General features: G+C 39.6%; 1 protein-coding gene across 2 annotated transcripts in view; it reads right to left on the bottom strand.

Annotated features, from left to right (window-relative positions):
- The window catches only part of taf2 (TAF2 RNA polymerase II, TATA box binding protein (TBP)-associated factor), a 108,152-nt gene that overhangs the window by 76,892 nt on the left and 13,527 nt on the right, over window positions 1-17,733 (bottom strand). For both annotated transcript variants that reach the window (XM_059984745.1, XM_059984739.1), the window contains exons 4-7: window positions 17,164-17,282; window positions 15,589-15,730; window positions 14,096-14,327; window positions 2,774-2,958 (exon numbers count right to left, since the gene is read on the bottom strand). In XM_059984745.1, coding sequence (XP_059840728.1) covers window positions 2,774-2,958; window positions 14,096-14,327; window positions 15,589-15,730; window positions 17,164-17,282 — 678 coding nt within the window. The remainder of the gene's footprint in view (window positions 1-2,773; window positions 2,959-14,095; window positions 14,328-15,588; window positions 15,731-17,163; window positions 17,283-17,733) is intronic.

Genomic DNA, 17,733 nt, shown 5'->3' with positions numbered 1-17,733 from the left:
AAGGACTAGAGTATCAAAGCAAGGTAAGGCTGAGGCTTTACAAGGCATTGGTCAAACCACACTTGAAGTATTGACAACAGTTTTGGGCCCAATATTTAAGAAAGGATGTGCTGGCATTGGAGAGAGTCCAGAAAAGGTTCTTGAGAATTATCCTGGAAATGAAAGAGTTAATGCATGAGGAGCATCCAATAGCAATGGGCCTGTACTCACTGGAGTTTAGAAGAATTACGGTGAACCTAGCAAATATTGAAAGGCCGAGATAGAGTGGATGTGGAGAGGATGTTTTCTATCATCATAAGACCATAAGATATAGGAGCAGAAGTAGGCTATTTAGCCCATCGAGTCTGCTCCACCATTCAATCGTGGGCTGATCTAATTCTTCCAGTCATCCCCACTCCCCTGCCTTCACCCCATACCCTTTGATGCCCTGGCTAATCAAGAACCTATCTATCTCAGTCTTAAAAACACCCAGTATTGGCCTCCACAGCCTGCTCATGGCAACAAATTCCACAGATCTACCATCCTCTGACTAAAGTAATTTCTCCACATCTCAGTTCTAAATGGAAGTCTTTCAATCCTGAAGTCATGTCCTCTTGTCCTAGAATCCCCTACCATGGGAAATAACTTTGACATATCTAATCTGTTCAGACCTTTTAACATTCGGAATGTTTCTATGAGATTCCCCCTCATTCTCCTGAACTCCAGGGAATACAGCCCAAGAGTTACCAAATGTTCCTCATATGGTAACCCTTTCATTCCTGGAATCATTCTTGTGACTTCTCTGAACCCTCTCCAATGTCAGTATATCCTTTCTAAAATAAGGAGTCCAAAACTGCAAACGATACTCCAAGTGTGGTCTTATGAGTGCCTTATAGAGTCTCAACATCACATCCTTGCTCTTATATTCTATACATCGAGAAATGAATGCCAACATTGCATTCACCTTCTTCACAACCGACTCAACCTGGAGGTTAACCTTTTGGGTATCTTGCATAAGGACTCCCAAGTCCCTGTGCATCTCTGCATTTTGACTTCTCTCCCCAGTTAAATAAGTCTGCCCACCAAAGTGCATGACCGTACACTTTCCAACATTGTATTTCATTTGCCACTTCTTTGCCCATTCCCCTAAATTATCCAAGTCTCTCTTCAGGCTCTCTGTTTCCTCAACACTACCCGCTCCTCCACTTATCTTTGTATCATCAGCAAATTTAGCTACAAATCCATAATACCATAGTCCAAGTCATTAACATACATCGTAAAAAGCAGCAGTCCCTACACAGACCCCTTTGGAACTCCACTGGTAACCAGCAGCCAGCCAGAATAGGATCCCTTCATTCCCAATCTCTGTTTTCTGCCAACCAGCCAATGCTCCACCCATGCTGATAACTTCCTTTTCATTCCATGGGCTCTCATCTTGCTAAGCAGCCTCATGTGCAGCACCTTGTCAAAGGCCTTCTGAAATTACAAGTACATCACATCTACTACATCTCCTTTGTCTGCCCTGCTTGTAATTTCCTCAAAGAATTGCAGAAGGTTTGTCAGGCAGGGTTTTCCTTTCAGAAAACCATGCTGGCTTTGGACAGTCTAGGACCAGAGGGCACAGCCTCAGAATACAAAGACATCCTTTTAGAACAGAAATGCAGAGGAATTTCTTTAGTCAGAGGGCGATGAATCTGTGGAAATCATTGACACAGACTGCTGTGAAGGCCAAGTCACTGGCTATATTTAAGTTTGGGGGTCGATAGGTTCTTGATTAGTCAGGGAGTCAAAGTTGCAGGGAGATGGCAGGAGAATGGAGCTGAGAATGAAAATACATCAGCCATAATGGAATGGCACAGCTGACTTGATGGTCTGAATGGCTTAATTCTCCTTTAAGTTTCATAGCAAGGGGCTGCAAAACCTCAAGAAGGAAAGGTTGGTAAAATTGGTAATGCATGGAAAGTCAACTCAAAATGTTTCTCCAATTTTCAACATAAAAATTTTAAGCAGATAATTTACATCTTAAAGTTATGCACCTTAACAAGCAGCAGCACAAACTATTAACTGAAAACCATAATCCTCCTGGTACAACTGGCTGTTTTTCTGAACTGCAGCTTACCAATGAAAGCATTGTTAGGACGTATTCCGGAGGTAACAGATACAGCAAATATTAACTTCATCAGCAACCAATCTTCAGGCATGAATGTGGATTATAGATTGAATTTTAAATCGGCACTGAACAATAGTTTTCCTGGAGCTGTGGGCTGGAGTTGATTGCAAACCAGACAATGCTGATTAACATTCATTTTGGGAGTCTGATGTGAAAATTGGGATTTGAAAACAATTTGTAACTCAAAAGAAGCATTGTAGATACATTGTAACTATACAATAATCCTGCTGCTACCTTTGATCTATAGCCTATAAAAAATGGCATGTAATATTGGGTCAGGAGGCCTCTTCTTCCAAAAGTATCTCAATAAAATGCCTGCTGCTCGTTTTTGTTAAATGAAACACTTCTGTATCCACTAGCTTCAGTGTCTCTCTGGTGATTCTGTTCACGTTACAAGCATCACAGATGTGCACTGAGCGAAAGCTTCAAACACCTTTACCAGTCAAGCATAATCCTGAAAAACATTTCAAACTTGCACTTTACAATTTCCTTAAGAATGTTCTGGCAAATCCATCTCAAGAGGCAGCTGACAAATGTTTGCAAGCAGTCTAATCTCACTTCATGTAGTCTTAACTTAACGGAATGTCACCATCTCCAGCAAAAAAACTGCTCCAACAGACTCACCTTAAAATACTCATAGAAGCATATGAAGCTACTTCGACATAGGCTTCATCAACAAATACAGTCTTATAATAGGCATAGGGGTATCTGCAGGTCAGGATCTCTTCATAGAACTCAAAAATCTCATGAAGAAAGGATGTGGTATGTTTCAGAAGTGGCAACAATTGGGGCAGGCAGAAATGCGTTACCTGTAAAGTAGGACATCAAAATGTGAAATGTGTCCTTCCAATTGTAATAAGAATACCATTAAATCAAAGTCAAAGATTCCACATTAATTTCAGCGCCCTCACAAAAAAGCAGCATCCATCAGGACCCCCACCATCCAAGTTATGCACTCTTCTCACTGCTGCCATAGGAAGAAGGTACAGGAGACTCAGGACTCGCACCACCAGATAATAACTGTTATTACCCCTCAACCATCAGACTTTTGAACCAGAGGGGATAACTTCATTCATCCCACAGCCTATAGACTCACTTTCAAGGTCTCTTCATTTCATCTTCTCAACATTTATTGCTTTTGTATTTGCACAGTTTGCTGCCTTTTGCACGTTTGTCCGTCCTTTTGGGAACAGTCTTTCACTGTTTCTTGAATGCCCACAAGAAAATGAATCTCAGGGTTGGATATGGTGACATAAGTCTTAAGCACCCTAGATATTTTATATAAATTTTGTTTTAGATGTTTATCTTTTGGATTCTGTATAAGTGTGCAATAGAAAAGAGCAAATTTTAGATTTCCAAACATTCACTTCCCAAAAAATTAAATGTTATAGAATTTCTTTTTGTATTTCATTAAAGAAAGTAACAAATTAATAGATCTCTTTTAAAAAAAAATTACAATGTAAGATGTGACTAAACACATTGATGAAGGAAGAGCAGTAGATGTAGTGTATGTGAATTTCAGCACAGCATTTGACAAGGTACCCCATGCAAGGCTTATTGAGAAAATAAGGAGGTATGGGATCCAGGGGGACATTGCTTTGTGGATCCAGAACTGGCTTGCCCACAGAAGGCAAAAAGTGGTTGTAGACAGTCATATTCTGCATGGAGGTCAGTCACCAGTGGAGTGCCTCAGGGATCTGTTCTGGGACCCTTATTCTTAGTGATTTTTATAAATGACCTGGATGAGGAAGTGCAGGGATGGGTTAGTAAATTTGCTGATGGCACAAAGGTTGGAGGTGTTGTGGAGAGTGTGGAAGGCTGTCAGAGGTTACAGCGGGCCATTGATAGGATGCAAAACTGGGCTGAGAAGTGGCAGATGGAATTCAACCCAGATAAGTGTGAAGTGGTTCATTTTGGTAGGTCAAATATGATGGCAGAATATAGAATTAATGGTAAGACTCTTGGCATTGTGAAAGATTAGACAGATCTTGGGGTCCGAGTCCACAGGACACTCAAAACAGCTGCACAGGTTGACTCTGTGGTTAAGAAGGCATACGGTGTATTGACCTTCATCCATTATGGAATTGAATTTAGAAGCCAAGAGGTAATGTTGCAGCTATATAGGACCCTGGTCAGAAAACACTTGGAGTACTGTGCTCAATTCTGGCCACCTCACTACAGGAAGGATGTGGAAGCCATAGAAAGGGTGCAAAGGAGATTTACAAGGATGTTGCCTGGATTGGGGAGCATGCCTTATGAAAACAGGTTGAGTGAACTCAGCCTTTTCTCCTTGGAACGGTGAAGGATGAGAGGTGACCTGATAGAGGTGTATAAGATGAGGAGAGGCACTGATCATATAGATAGACAGAGGCTTTTTCCCAGGGTTGAAATGGCTACCACAAGAGGACAGAGATTTAGGGTGCTGGGGAGTAGGTACAGAGACGTCAGGGATATGTATTTTTACTCAGAGAGTGGTGAGTGTGTGGAATGGGCTGTTGGCAATGGTGGTGGAGGCGGATATGATAGGGTCTTTTAAGAGACGTTTGGATAGGTACATGGAGCTTAGAAAAATAGAGGTCTATGGGTAAGCCTAGTAATTTCTAAGGTAGAGACATATTCAGCACAACTTTGAGGGCCGAAGGGCCTGTATTGTGCTGTAGGTTTTCTATGTTTCTATATAGCCTAGTGCATGATTAAACAAAGATAATAAACGGGCGCTAATGATCAATGACATAAGTTGAATGAACTAAACTGATGTACTGAAACAGAAACAGGTGTAGAAGGAATCAAATTGGGTGAAGAGCAACCAAACTAAAAGGTGAAGGGATGGCAGACATGACAGTTTAACCTTCATATCATCCATTCTTACTCCGCTCAAGAGTGAGCAAAGGAACAAGAAACAAATGGGCATCCTACATCATCATGGTCTCTACCAAGCAGAAATTTCATGACAAGAAGAACAAAGGAGTTCTGCAAAAGATGGCATGGCCTTCAGAGTCCTGGTCTGAACAGTAGTGAGGCTGTCTGGGATTATCTGGAGAGACAGAAGCATGTGAGATAGCCAAAGGCTGCAGATGAACTGTGGCAAGTTCTCCAAGATGCCTGGAACAACATACCAGCTGGCTTTCTTGTAAAACTGCACAACAGTGTGTACCTAAGAGAATTGATGAAGTTTTAAAGACAAAAAATGGTCACACCAAATATTGATTTGATCTAGGTTGTTACTCTCTACTGCTTGTAATAGCAATTTTTTGAACATTTAGAAACCTAATTTCATTATTTTTGATAGCGTCTTTACAGAACTTTTTACATGTGCATGACTTTTGCACAGTGCTGTATATACTTTAATAAATTTACTTTGAACTTTTTGAACCTATTTACAACTTGTGTAGCAGCGAACTCATTCAGCCCAATTCACAAGCTCTATCAAACTGATTTTCTTAGAATTTCACCTGACTAGAGAAAAATATTCAAGCATTTAATAATTCCACCTTTATTAAATATGCAGATTTCCAACAAAATGACCCTATGACATAAAATGTTTCTTATTTGCTATACCATGGAAGAACATAAGAAAATATGAGATCATTGCATGCCTCAGTTCTTTTCTGCCTTCATCAGGACTGCCAGAAACATAGACTGCTTATTAATTTCTGTAAATACTGCCTGACCTGCTGAGTTCAGAAAGCCTACAGTGTGTTAGCATTCATCAACTGTAGGATTGAGTTCAAGAGCCGTGATGTAATGTTACAGCTATATAAGACCTTGGTCAGACCCCACTTGGGAGTACTGTGCTCAGTTCTAATCACCTTGCTACAGGAAGGTTGTGGAAACTATAGAAAGAGTGCAGTGGAGATTTATAAGGATGTTGCCTGGATTGGAGAGCGTGCCTTACGAGAATAGGTTGAGTGAATTTGACCTTTCCTCTTTGAAGCAACGCAGCATGAGAGGCATTGATCATGTGGATAGCCAGAGGTTTTTTCCCCAGGGCTGAAATGGCTAACACAAGGGGGCCTAGTTTTAAGGTGCTTGGAAGTAGGTTCGAGGGGGACGTCAGAATTAAGTTTTTCACACAGAGTGGTGGGTGCATGGAATGCACTGCCAGCGACAGTGCTGGAAGTGGATACAATAGGGTCTTTTAAGAGACTCTTAGATAAGTACAAAGATCTTAGAAAAATAGAGGGCTATGTGGTGGGGAAATTCTAGGCAGTTTCTAGAGTAGGTTACATGGTTGGCACAACGTTGTGGGCCAAAGGGCCTTTAGTGTGCTGAATATTTCTATGTTCCATGTTACTCCAGCATTTTGTGTGTGTTGTTCTGCACTTCCAGTGTCTGTAGTATCCCTTGTGATTATGGCTAATCTTTTACCTCACTTCCATCCTTCTGCAAATACCCTTGTTCATTGATTCTTGTAAAGCCCTAAAATTCTATCAACCTCAGTCTCCAATATATTTGGTCACTGAGCCCCCAAAACTCCCAGGAACAGAGAGTTCCAAACATTACTGCACCATACATGAACAACCTGCTCCTTGTCTTTGCCTTGAATAGCTGACCCTCCATTTTGAAGCAGGTCCAGAAACCCATCAGCAACAGAAACATCAAATCTGCATCTACCTTGATTCTGGTTTTGAAGAGCCCAAGGATTTAAAATGAAATCACTTATCATTCTTCTAAACTCCAGATCCAGTCTGAACAAGCTCTCTTCATACAATAAACACAATAATTCCAGAATTTGCACTGATGTACAACACTGTACCAAAGACTTAGGCACATATATATAGCTAGGATACCTAGGATACTGTAGTAATTTTATGTATTGCATTGTACTGCTGCCGCAAAAAAACAAATGTTCATGACATGTAAGTGATGATAAGCCTGTGTCTGACATGGGTCTCTACTGTGAACTGAGAGTGGGAAGAGGGCAGGAAGAAAGGAATCATGGTTGGGAAAAGGGGAAAGGAGAGGGGACGGGCAGGAAGCACCAGAGCGACATTCTGTAATGATCAATAAACCAATTGTTTGGAATTAAATGACATTGCTTGGTGTCTCAGGACTGAATGTGCCTGCACCCACAACACCTCCCACTGTGGCATTCCCTCTCTGCCACCTGTCCTACACCCTTCCCACTGTGGTCTCACCCTCCCACCCTCACCATTCCCAACATTTTTGAATCCATCAGATTTACAACCTCGCTTTCTGCTTCACATTGACAAATACAGACAATGCAAGAGGCTTAGCTATATATAGTTGTAAGAAAAAGTTTGCACACCCTTTGTGATTACCTGGTTTTCTGCATTAATTACTCATAAAATGTGCTCTGATCTTCATCTGTCACAATAATAGACAAACACAGTCTATCTAGACTAATAACACACAAACAATTCTACTTCTCGTTAATACTGAGTACACCACTTAACAATCAGTCTAGTTCAAAAAAGTAAGTGAACCTCTGGGGTAATGCCTTCCACAAAAGCTGTTTGGAGCCAGGTGTTCCAATCAGTAAGATGAGATTGGAGGTGTGGGTTGTAGAGGTGCCCTGCCCTATGAAAAAGGCACACAAGGTCAGGTTACTGACAGAGCCTGCTCTTCTCAAGAAAGATCTGTTTATGTGCACCATGCCTCGATCAACAAGACAACTCTCAGAGGACCTTAGAAGAATTGTAGGGATGCATGAAGCTGAAAAAGACTACAAAAGCACTTCTAAAGACCTGAGTGTTTTTCAGTCCACAGTAAGAGGAATTATCTACAACAAACGGATGAAATTCAATATGGTTGGTACTCTCCCTAGGAGTAGGTGTCCTGCAAAGATCACACCAAGAGCACAATCTGAAATGCTGAAGGAGGTGAAAAAGAACCCAAGGGTAACAGCAAAAGATCTGTGGAAATCTCCAGAACTTTCTGATGTCTCTGTTCATGTATCCACTATAAGAAAAACACTGATTAAGAGTGGTGTTCTTGGAAGGACACCACTGCTCTCCCAAAAAAAAAACATTGCTGCATGTGTCAAGTTTGCAAAAGGCCACCTGGATGTTCCACAGCACTTCTATGGACAGATGAGACAAACATTGAACTTTTTGGCAGGAATGCATACCACTATGTTTGGACGGAAAAGGGCACTGCACACTAACACAGAAACCTCACCCCAACTGTGAAGCATAGTGGAAGGAGCATCATGGTTAGGGGTTACTTTTCAGCCTGAGGGCTTGGACAGCTTGCAATTGTTGAGGGAACAATGAATTCAAAGTTGTATCAAGACATTTTACAAGAAAATGTCAGAGTAGCAGTCTGTCTTGTAAGCTTCTACTGAATTTTCTTTGTAAACCATTACGTTGTTGATTTACTCTTGTGCTTAACATCATTGTCTTGTTGAATCATCGAACTTCTAATTCTATTGAAGCTTACTAGAAGCTGGATGATGCAACAGGACAATGATCTGAAACACAAAACTAAATCAACAACAGAATGCTTTAAAAAGAATAAAATTCCATGTTGTGGAATGACCAAGTCAGGGTCCAATCCAGCTAACCCAATTGAGATGCTACGGAATGACCTGAAGAGGGCTGTTCACACAAGGTGTCCCTGAAATACTGATGAACCGAAACAGTTTTGTATAGAGGAATGGTCTGAAATTCCTCCTCACCATTGTGCAAGTCTGATCAGCAACTGACAGGAAATTTTTGGTGGAGATTATTGGCTGCTGAAGGAGGTTCTACTAGTTACTTAATGTAAGGGTTCATATATTTCTTCCAGCTTGGACTGTGAATGATTAAACAATGTGTTCAATAAAGTCACGAAAAATACAATTGTTTGTGTATTATTAACTTAGGCAGATTGTGTCTATTATTGTGACTGAAATGAAGATCACACCACATTTCATGAGTAATTAATGCAGAAAAACAGTAAACTGAAAAGGGTTCACAAACTTTTTCTTGCAACTGTATATGTGCCCAAGACTTTTGCATAATCCTGTAGCTTTGTTGCACTATTACCAGCATATTCTTCCTTCAGTACAGAGACCAGACTTATCAGTTAAGCTGCAAATGTGGTCTCAGAAACAATGAAAATCATGGGAGCAAGACATCACCATTCTTGTTCTCAATCCTCTTTCAGCAAGTCAACGTACCACTTGCTTTCCTAAACGCTTGCTGAACTTGCACGTTAACTTTGTGAATTTTGTGCAAAGGCACCAGAGTCCCTCTGAATATCAAAACCTGTCAACCTCTTACATTTTTAGATGCTCTATTCTTTTGTTTTACTACAAACATGGATGTCCTCAAAACCCTTCCACATTATATTCCATCTGCAACAACCTTTTATTAATCTGCCTGTATTACTGAAGTTTCTTCACTGCCCTCATTACATTTTCAGCAAACTTGCAGCTATATTATACAAATCCTTCAGCCATATTGTTAAAGTAAAATGTGAATAGCTCAGCTCCCAGTATTGAACTCTGATCATTGCTTCCCAACTCAAAAACAACCTGTTTTCTGCCCGTTGACCAAGCCTCAGCCCACACAAGCATACTACTACAATCTCATATCTTCTATTTTTGGTCAGTCAAGTCTAGTGTGACACCAAATCAAAGGCCCTCCAAAATTACATACTATACATCTTATCAACTGGTTTGCTCTTGTTTATTTTATTCATCGCAATATCAAGAATCTTCAAGGTATGATTTGTGGAGGGCTATTTCAAGGGCAAAGAGACAATTTCGAACGAGGTTGGGGGCAATATCAGATGCACGGTAACTCTCACAGGGTCTGCCTACAAAGCGAAATCCACTACCAGATGAACTCAATGCCTTCTATGCACACTTTGAAAGGGAGAACACAACTCCAGCTGTGAAGATCTCTGCTGCACCGAGGACCCTGGGATCTCCGTCTCAGGGGCTGATATTAGAAAGTGAACCCTTGCAAGGCAGAAGGTCCTGATGGAGTACCTGGTAAGGCTCTGAAAACCTGTGCAACCAAGTAGCGGGAGTATTCAAGGACATTTTTAACCTCTCACTGCTACTGGCTTCAAGAAGGCAACGATCATACCAGTGCCTAAGAAGAATAATGTGGGCTGCCATAATGACTATCACCCGGTAGCACTCACATCAACAGTGATGAAATGCTTTGAGAGGTTGGTTATGACTAGACTAAACTCCTGCCTCAGCAAAGACCTGGACCCATTGCAATTTGCCTATCACTACAAGAAGTCAACAACAGACACAATCTCAATAGCTCGCCATACAGTTTTAGACCACTTAGACAACACAAACAGCCACGTCAGGATGCTGTTCATCGACTATAGCTCAGCATTTAATACCATCATTCTAGAAACCTGATTGAGAAGTTGCAGAACCTGGACATCTGTACCTCCATCTACAATTGGATCCCCAACTTCCTAACTGGAAGACTAAAGTCTGTGCGGATTTGTGATAACATATCCCCCTCGCTGACAATCAACACTGGCGCACCTCAGGGGTGTATACACATGACTGTGTGCCTAGGCATAGCTCAAATACCATCTATAAATTCGTTGACAATACAGCCATTGTTGGTAGAATCTCAGGTGGTGACGAGAGGGCGTACAGGAGTGAGATATGCCAACTAGTGGAGTGGTGCTGCAGCAGCAACCTGGCACTTAACGTCAGTAAGATGTAAGAGCTGATTGTGGACTTCAGGAAGGGTAAGATGAAGGAACACATACCAATCCTCATACAAGGATCAGAAGTGGAGAGAGTGAGCAGCTTCAAGTTCCTGGGTGTTGAGATCTCCGAGGACCTAACCTGGTCCCAACGTATCGATGTAGTTATAAAGAAGGTAAGACAGCAGTTATACTTCATTAGGAGTTTGAAGAGATCTGGCATGTCAACAAATACACTCAAAAACTTTTATAGTTGTACAGTGGAGGGCATTCTGACAGGCTGCATCACTGTCTGGCATGGAGGGGCTACTGCACAGGACCGAAAGAAGCTGCAGAATGTTGTAAATCTATTTAGCTCCATCTTGGGTACTAGCCTACAAAGTACCCACAACATCCTTAGGAAGCAGTGTCTCAGAACGGCAGTGTCCATTACTAAGGACTTCCAGCACCCAGGGTATGCCCTTTTCTCACTATTACCATCAGGTAGGAGGTACAGAAGCCTGAAGGCACACACTCAGCAATTCAGAAACAACTTCTTCCCCTCTGCCATCCGATTCCTAAATAGACATTGAAGCTTTGGACATTACTCACTTTTTTTTAATATACAAAATTTCTGATTTTGCACATTCTTGTAAATCTATTCAATATACATAATTGATTTACTTGTTGATTTATGATGTTTTATTTATTATCATTTTTCTTCTCTCTCTGCTAGATTATGTATTGCATTGAACTGCTGCTGCTCAGTTAACAAATGTCATGTCACATGCTGGTGATAATAAACCTGATTCTAATTCGATCAAACATGATTCCCCTTTCACAGATCTTGTTGATTCTGTTCATTCGTATTATTACCCCATAGCCACTTAATTATACATCTCCCCTAAAATTTATATCAATCTAATTGTCCATAGTTCCCTATGTTTTTTCACTTCCTCCTTTAATGCATCGTGGGTTTATATTTGCCACCTTCCAATCCACGGGAACAGTTGTAGAGTCTGAAAAAGACTCAGTCACCACATTCAAAACCTGATCAGGACTTGTGATTTATGAATACTATTTTTGAATGCCTCATTCATTCCAGATCTGTACTCCTTAGATGTTTCCAAGAGGTTTTCCATACTTCCTTCCATGAAGAGAGATAGAAAGAATTTGCTTAATTTCTCTCTCTCTCTCTCTCTACTTTCTTTATCCCAATGTAACTGTTGACTGTGATGCAGAATTCAAAAGATCTGATACTGGTCAAGTTGGGAACTTTAACTCATTGGCTAGTTACTTCCAAGTTATTAACCAGCAAAACAGCTTGCCTGAAATTATAAGAATGACAGTGAACTTGGAAACACACGGTGTTTAAGTTTTAGTTACATCCGAACTATGTAGTTTCTTTCTGAACTACTTTTATTCATTGCTTGATGCTGCCCTCAGGTGTACTGTTTAATTATAACATTTTAAAATTTCAGTTATAACATTTTTAAACTACCACCCATAATTCTCAAAAACAGATTTGACATTCCAATTGGTCCTCCCACCATTAGTCAAATATTTCTGAGAAAATGATCTTGGGCATTAAAGAAAAACAAACCCTATCCAGAAGTTAAAGTGGAGGTTGGCGCTATAATTCAAAATGTTTTATGATGTCTGGCCATCACTATGCCAAGCTTTTACTAAGAACTCTAATATGCCATCTGCAACAGACTGGTCAACAGACTGGTCCTACACTAAACCTGAATAAGATTAGTTAATCCATACATGAATAATCCATTTTCTATAATGTGATTGATGCCAACTCAAAATCCACAAAAGAAACCTTTATAAAACTACAGGAGGGGATTATGTTTTTCACATTAAACAGGGCAGCGTTTATATTACTGCGCTGGACTGTGATCAGTTATGACATGAAATTGCCAATGACAACAACGGATATTCATATAGTGCCTCACATGTAAATTAAATATTCAGGTACTTGAGTCATGGAGTTACAGAACACTACAGCACAGAAACTAGCCTAGCTAGTCTGCACAAAACCATTAAGCTGCCTAGACCCATCGACCCCAGGACAAATACATTGATTTGTGAAGGCCCTACCTTTCACCGTGTAAAACCTACGCTGGAATTGTAGCAGGATGTTCCAGAAAAGACAGAATTTTACCAACTGCTGCAAGAAAGAAATAGGGGAGATCTTAAATGATTTTTTTTTGCATCTGTATTTACAGGGGAAACAGGTACGGAGTCTACAGAAAAGAGGATATGTACAAAGGAGGAGGTGTTTGTTGTCCTGAGACAAGTTAAGGTTGATAAATCCCTTAAGGGTCTGACAAGGTGTTCCATCGGATCTTGTAGGAAGCTAGTGCAGAGATATTTAAAACTCAATTAACCATGAGGAAGGTGCCGGGGGATTAGAGGATAGCAAATATTATTCTGTTTAAGTAAGGCTTTAAGAATAAGCTGGAAAATTGTAGGCTAGTGAGCCTGACATCTGTAGTGGGCAAGTTATTGGAGGTATTCTAAGGGTCCAGATATATAAATATTTGGATAGGCAGGGACTGGTTAGGGATAGTCAACATGGCTTTGTGCAAGGTTAGTCATGTTTGACCAATCTTACAAAGTTTCTTGAGGAAGTTACTAAGAGCTGTGATGTTATGTTTAAATTGTGTAAGATGCTGGTAAGGACTAATTTGGAGTATTGTGTCCAGTTTTAGTCACCTAGTTACAGGAAAGATGTAAATAAGATTGCAAGAGTGCAGAGAAAATACACAAGGATGGTGCCAGGACTTAAGGACCAGAGTTGTGGGCAAAGGCTAAAGAGGTTAGGACTTTACTCCCTGGAGTGGACGAGAATGAAGGGAGAGTTGAAGTATACAAAATTATGAAGGGTATGGGTAGGGCAAATGTATGCAGGTTTTTTCCCTGAGGTTGGATCAGACTAGAACTAGATGTCATAGGTTAAGGGTGCAAGGCTTAAGAGCAACATGAGGGTAGTGGTGAGAGTGTGGAAAAAACTGCCGGCATAAGAGGTGGATAAGGGCTTGATTTCAATATTTAAGAGAAATTTAGATAGGTACATGGATGGGAGGGGTATGGAGGACTACGGTCTGGGTACAGGTTGATAGAACTAAGCAGCATAATAGTTTGGCAAAGGCCAAAAGGCCTTGTTTCTCTGCTGTAGTATTCTATGACTATGTTTTAAGAAATGTGAAAACATATAAAATATGTAGCATAAAAATAATCAAAATACAGATTATCTGTTCTTTTAATACGCTAAAGCCGATGTTCAAGATTCCTAACAAGCAAACTAAATAATATAGTTTCACTTACTTCATGCATGTAAGGATCAACTAGTATTTCAAAGGGGCCAACAGCCAATGAAATGTTTGGGGCTGCTGTTGGGATGGTTAACATATAATGAAAAGTTTTTTTCCTCATATCATGGGTGTAAACAGACTCCACTAAATCTCCATTGGAAACAGCTACCATGGCCGCATCAACTGTGAACTCCAACTTCCATGTGCATAGTTCGGAGAAAGAATCCACACAAGGAAACCAAAACCTACACAATTTAGAAAATAGAAAAGTATAAACAGTCAAGATACTTAAAGATCCTTCTTTTCTGTAAATTCAAAGATTGAATTTGCACTATGTTAAAATTTGTGCTTTCATTTGTTCTCTTTCCTTAGATGCTAAACAATGCCCTCCATTTAAAACCACATCAATTCAATGTGATTAAGACCATGAACTAATTGGAACACTATTTCAAACCTGGAAATTTTAACCACACAGCACTTTAAGAAACTACAATTATTACCTCTTGCAATTTAATGGAATTATAAATATTTATCTCCGACTGCTAAAGGAAATTTGAACATTGCCATTCAAAATGACAACTTTGAATTGGTGCCATGGTAGCGTAGTGGTTAGAGTGACATTATTACAGCTCAGAGTGTGGGAGTTCAGAGTCCAATTCCGAAGTCATCTGCAAGGAGTCTGTACGTCCTCCCCCTAGAATGAGTGGGTTTTCTCCGGTTTCCTCCCATAGTCCGAGGACGTGCCCGTTAGTAGATTAATTCATCATTGTAAATTGTCCTGTGATTAGGCTGAGGTTAAATCAGTAGGAGGGGTTTACTGGGAAGGGCCTATTCCACATGGCATCGCAATAAATAAATAAATAAATAAATAGATAGATAGATAGATAGATAGATAGATAGATAGAACCATTCAGAATATTTAAGAGCTTTAATAATGATATCTATTTCCAAAAATAGACAGGTCAAAGAATCAGGGGTGAAAATAAATGCTTAATTTGGTGCATCAACTGGGGGCAGCACAACAATGTCGCTGTTAGCGTAACGCCATTACAGCACCAGTGACCTGGTTTTAATTCCTGCCATGAATAATCTGTACATTGTCCCCATGACTGCATGTTTCCTTTGGGTACACCGGTACTCTACCATATTCCAAACACATATGGGCTAGTAGGTTAATTGATCACAAGGGTGTTATTGGGTGGTGTGGGCTCATGGGCTGGAAGGGCCAGTTACTGTGCTGTATCTCTAAACAAATAAAAATAATTTGTGAAGTTCTCAAACACGTTGATTAAAAGGGGAGTAAGCTTGGTCAAAAGCACCTTTCAAAATCAGGTGAAAAATTAAGTCAGTAGAGATTTAGTAGAAAGAGTAGGGAAATGGGGTTGATTAGATTGCTCTTTCTAAGACACATGCAAGCACAATGGTCCAAATGGTTATAGCAACACATTTAAAAATGTGCTTAATATGAAAAGCATTACAGAAACTCTCAAGAGTGGAAATACTCACCTTGTACAGTTTTCATACCCAAAGGAAAAGACATGTGCACCTCGCTCAGCCATGCTGCCTTCGACATTGGGCACAACAAAATGAAGCCCTCCTTTTGGCTGGTCCAAGGAAAATTCTATATACACCTTCAAAACTTTCATCTCTAATAATGTAAACCAGATAGCAATGATAAAACATTTCTAAGAGTGGTATATTGTAATCTTCTACTACAATTGACAAAAATGCCTGATACTATTCAATTATTGATCACTCCAATGATTTGCAAATGTGATATATAGATCCTTTCTTGAAAAACAGCAAGGTAAAGTACTCATTGAACATTCAAGCTTTGTCCTGTCTGTATCTTTAACAATACAAAACCTTCACTCATAACTGGTTCCACCCTGCCTCGATCTGCATGCTGACATTTACATGCCCATTGAATACTTTTCGAGTTCTCAATTAAGCTAAGTGCACTCAGGTTTCAATCTCTTTTCACTAGTCCTTCACTTCTCCTTCCAGGTTATTGTATTCAGCATATTCTCCCTGAGAATTCACCCAAACATCATTGTAGACCTAATTATTTTTTCATCATAGTCTGCTTTATCTTACTGAAATCTACAATGGAGGTTGCTTCTATCACCCTTGGAGCTGCTTGTTCATGTCAGCATTAATTAACTCCACAAGTTTAACAAATTTTCATTCTCCTGCATCCTTTATATTTATTTTAAATACATAATCAGATTATTTGGTGCCATGCCAGTGAAGAATAAATTTATTGAATTCAGTTAATAACGTTGCCATTATTGGATTCTGATGTTTTTGATCTAGGGCACTTTCAGAAGTCAGCAAAGTGGCACAAAACTTGTTGCTTAGTAAATGTTTTATTAAGCACTGATGGAACAAGGGAAAGTTGAAGAGAAAGTGATAGAGATCTACTAAACAAAGAGAGAGACAAAGTCACTTAAGAAGGAGCCAAACATTGAAAAACTATTTTTATACCGATAGATAAGGAAAATTCCATTCAAATTTATAAATAAGGGTTAATAAATTAGAAAGTCATTATTCAAATAATGTAGTAGAAAGGAGCTTCCAGAGCTTTCCAGAATTATTCTTTGTTATACCTTAAACTGAAGGCATATTAAACTTGCAAATACCTATTATAGCCACAAGGAAGCATAATAAACTATTATGTGTATATAGTGAGCAAACACGAGGAAATCTTCAGATGCTGGAAATTCAAACAACAACACACACAAAATGCTGGTGGAACACAGCAGGCCAGGCAGCATCGATAGGGAGAAGCGCTGTCGACGTTTCGGGTGAAGGGTCCTGATGAAGGGTCGACAGCGCTTCTCACTATAGATGCTGCCTGGCCTGCCGTGTTCCACCAGCATTTTGTGTGTGTACGTGTATATATTAACTGCTTAAAATACAAGCAGATAATTGATTGTTAACAATAAAACAGTCTAATCTAAGAATTAAACAGTCAGATCCATTGCATGCACATATATAAACATGATTTCCAAGTGGATCATGCATTGCCACAAATAATTGACTGAAAGTCTGCATTCTGTGGTGCCCACTTATACTTACCATCAACATGTTTCCATAGTTCAGATGGAACCTTGATACATAGCTCTCCATTTCCAGTGTCAGGATCAACAGCACTGACTGCTGCTGCATAGGCATTGGAAAAATAATTCAGATTTCGCCTAGAATACAAAAGAAATTAAAATATATTTGTTTCACTTGTTGAAATACAGCAATACTGTCAGCTAATCAACAAATCAACAGAATTTCAAAATTGTGGAGAAAATTCTGTGTGCTCAATCCAAATTTAATAAATATCAATGATTTGTGTTCTGAATGTTTCTTAAGCTTTGCCAAAATCATCACACAAATTGAAAAATAAAACTCTTTGCTATAAAAATTGCAGAGATATCAGATATGTTATCATTTCAAATGCAATTATAAGATTGGGATCATTTCTAAAATCAGACAAACATTGATGTTCTCACTTTAACTTCACAATTACGCCAATATTACTCTTCATGTTTAAACTTCAAATTACCTAAATATGATTTCTTTTACTTCTGTATAACTATGGAACCTCTGGAACATCATCATTTTATATCTTTCAGCAGAGTCACACTTTAGTCAGTC

The sequence above is a fragment of the Hypanus sabinus genome, chromosome 1, assembly GCF_030144855.1.
Source record: "Hypanus sabinus isolate sHypSab1 chromosome 1, sHypSab1.hap1, whole genome shotgun sequence".
Classification (NCBI taxonomy): Eukaryota; Metazoa; Chordata; class Chondrichthyes; order Myliobatiformes; family Dasyatidae; genus Hypanus; species Hypanus sabinus.
The sequence above is the reverse complement of the archived record's forward strand: the minus strand, read 5'-3'. Positions and strand labels throughout refer to the sequence as shown.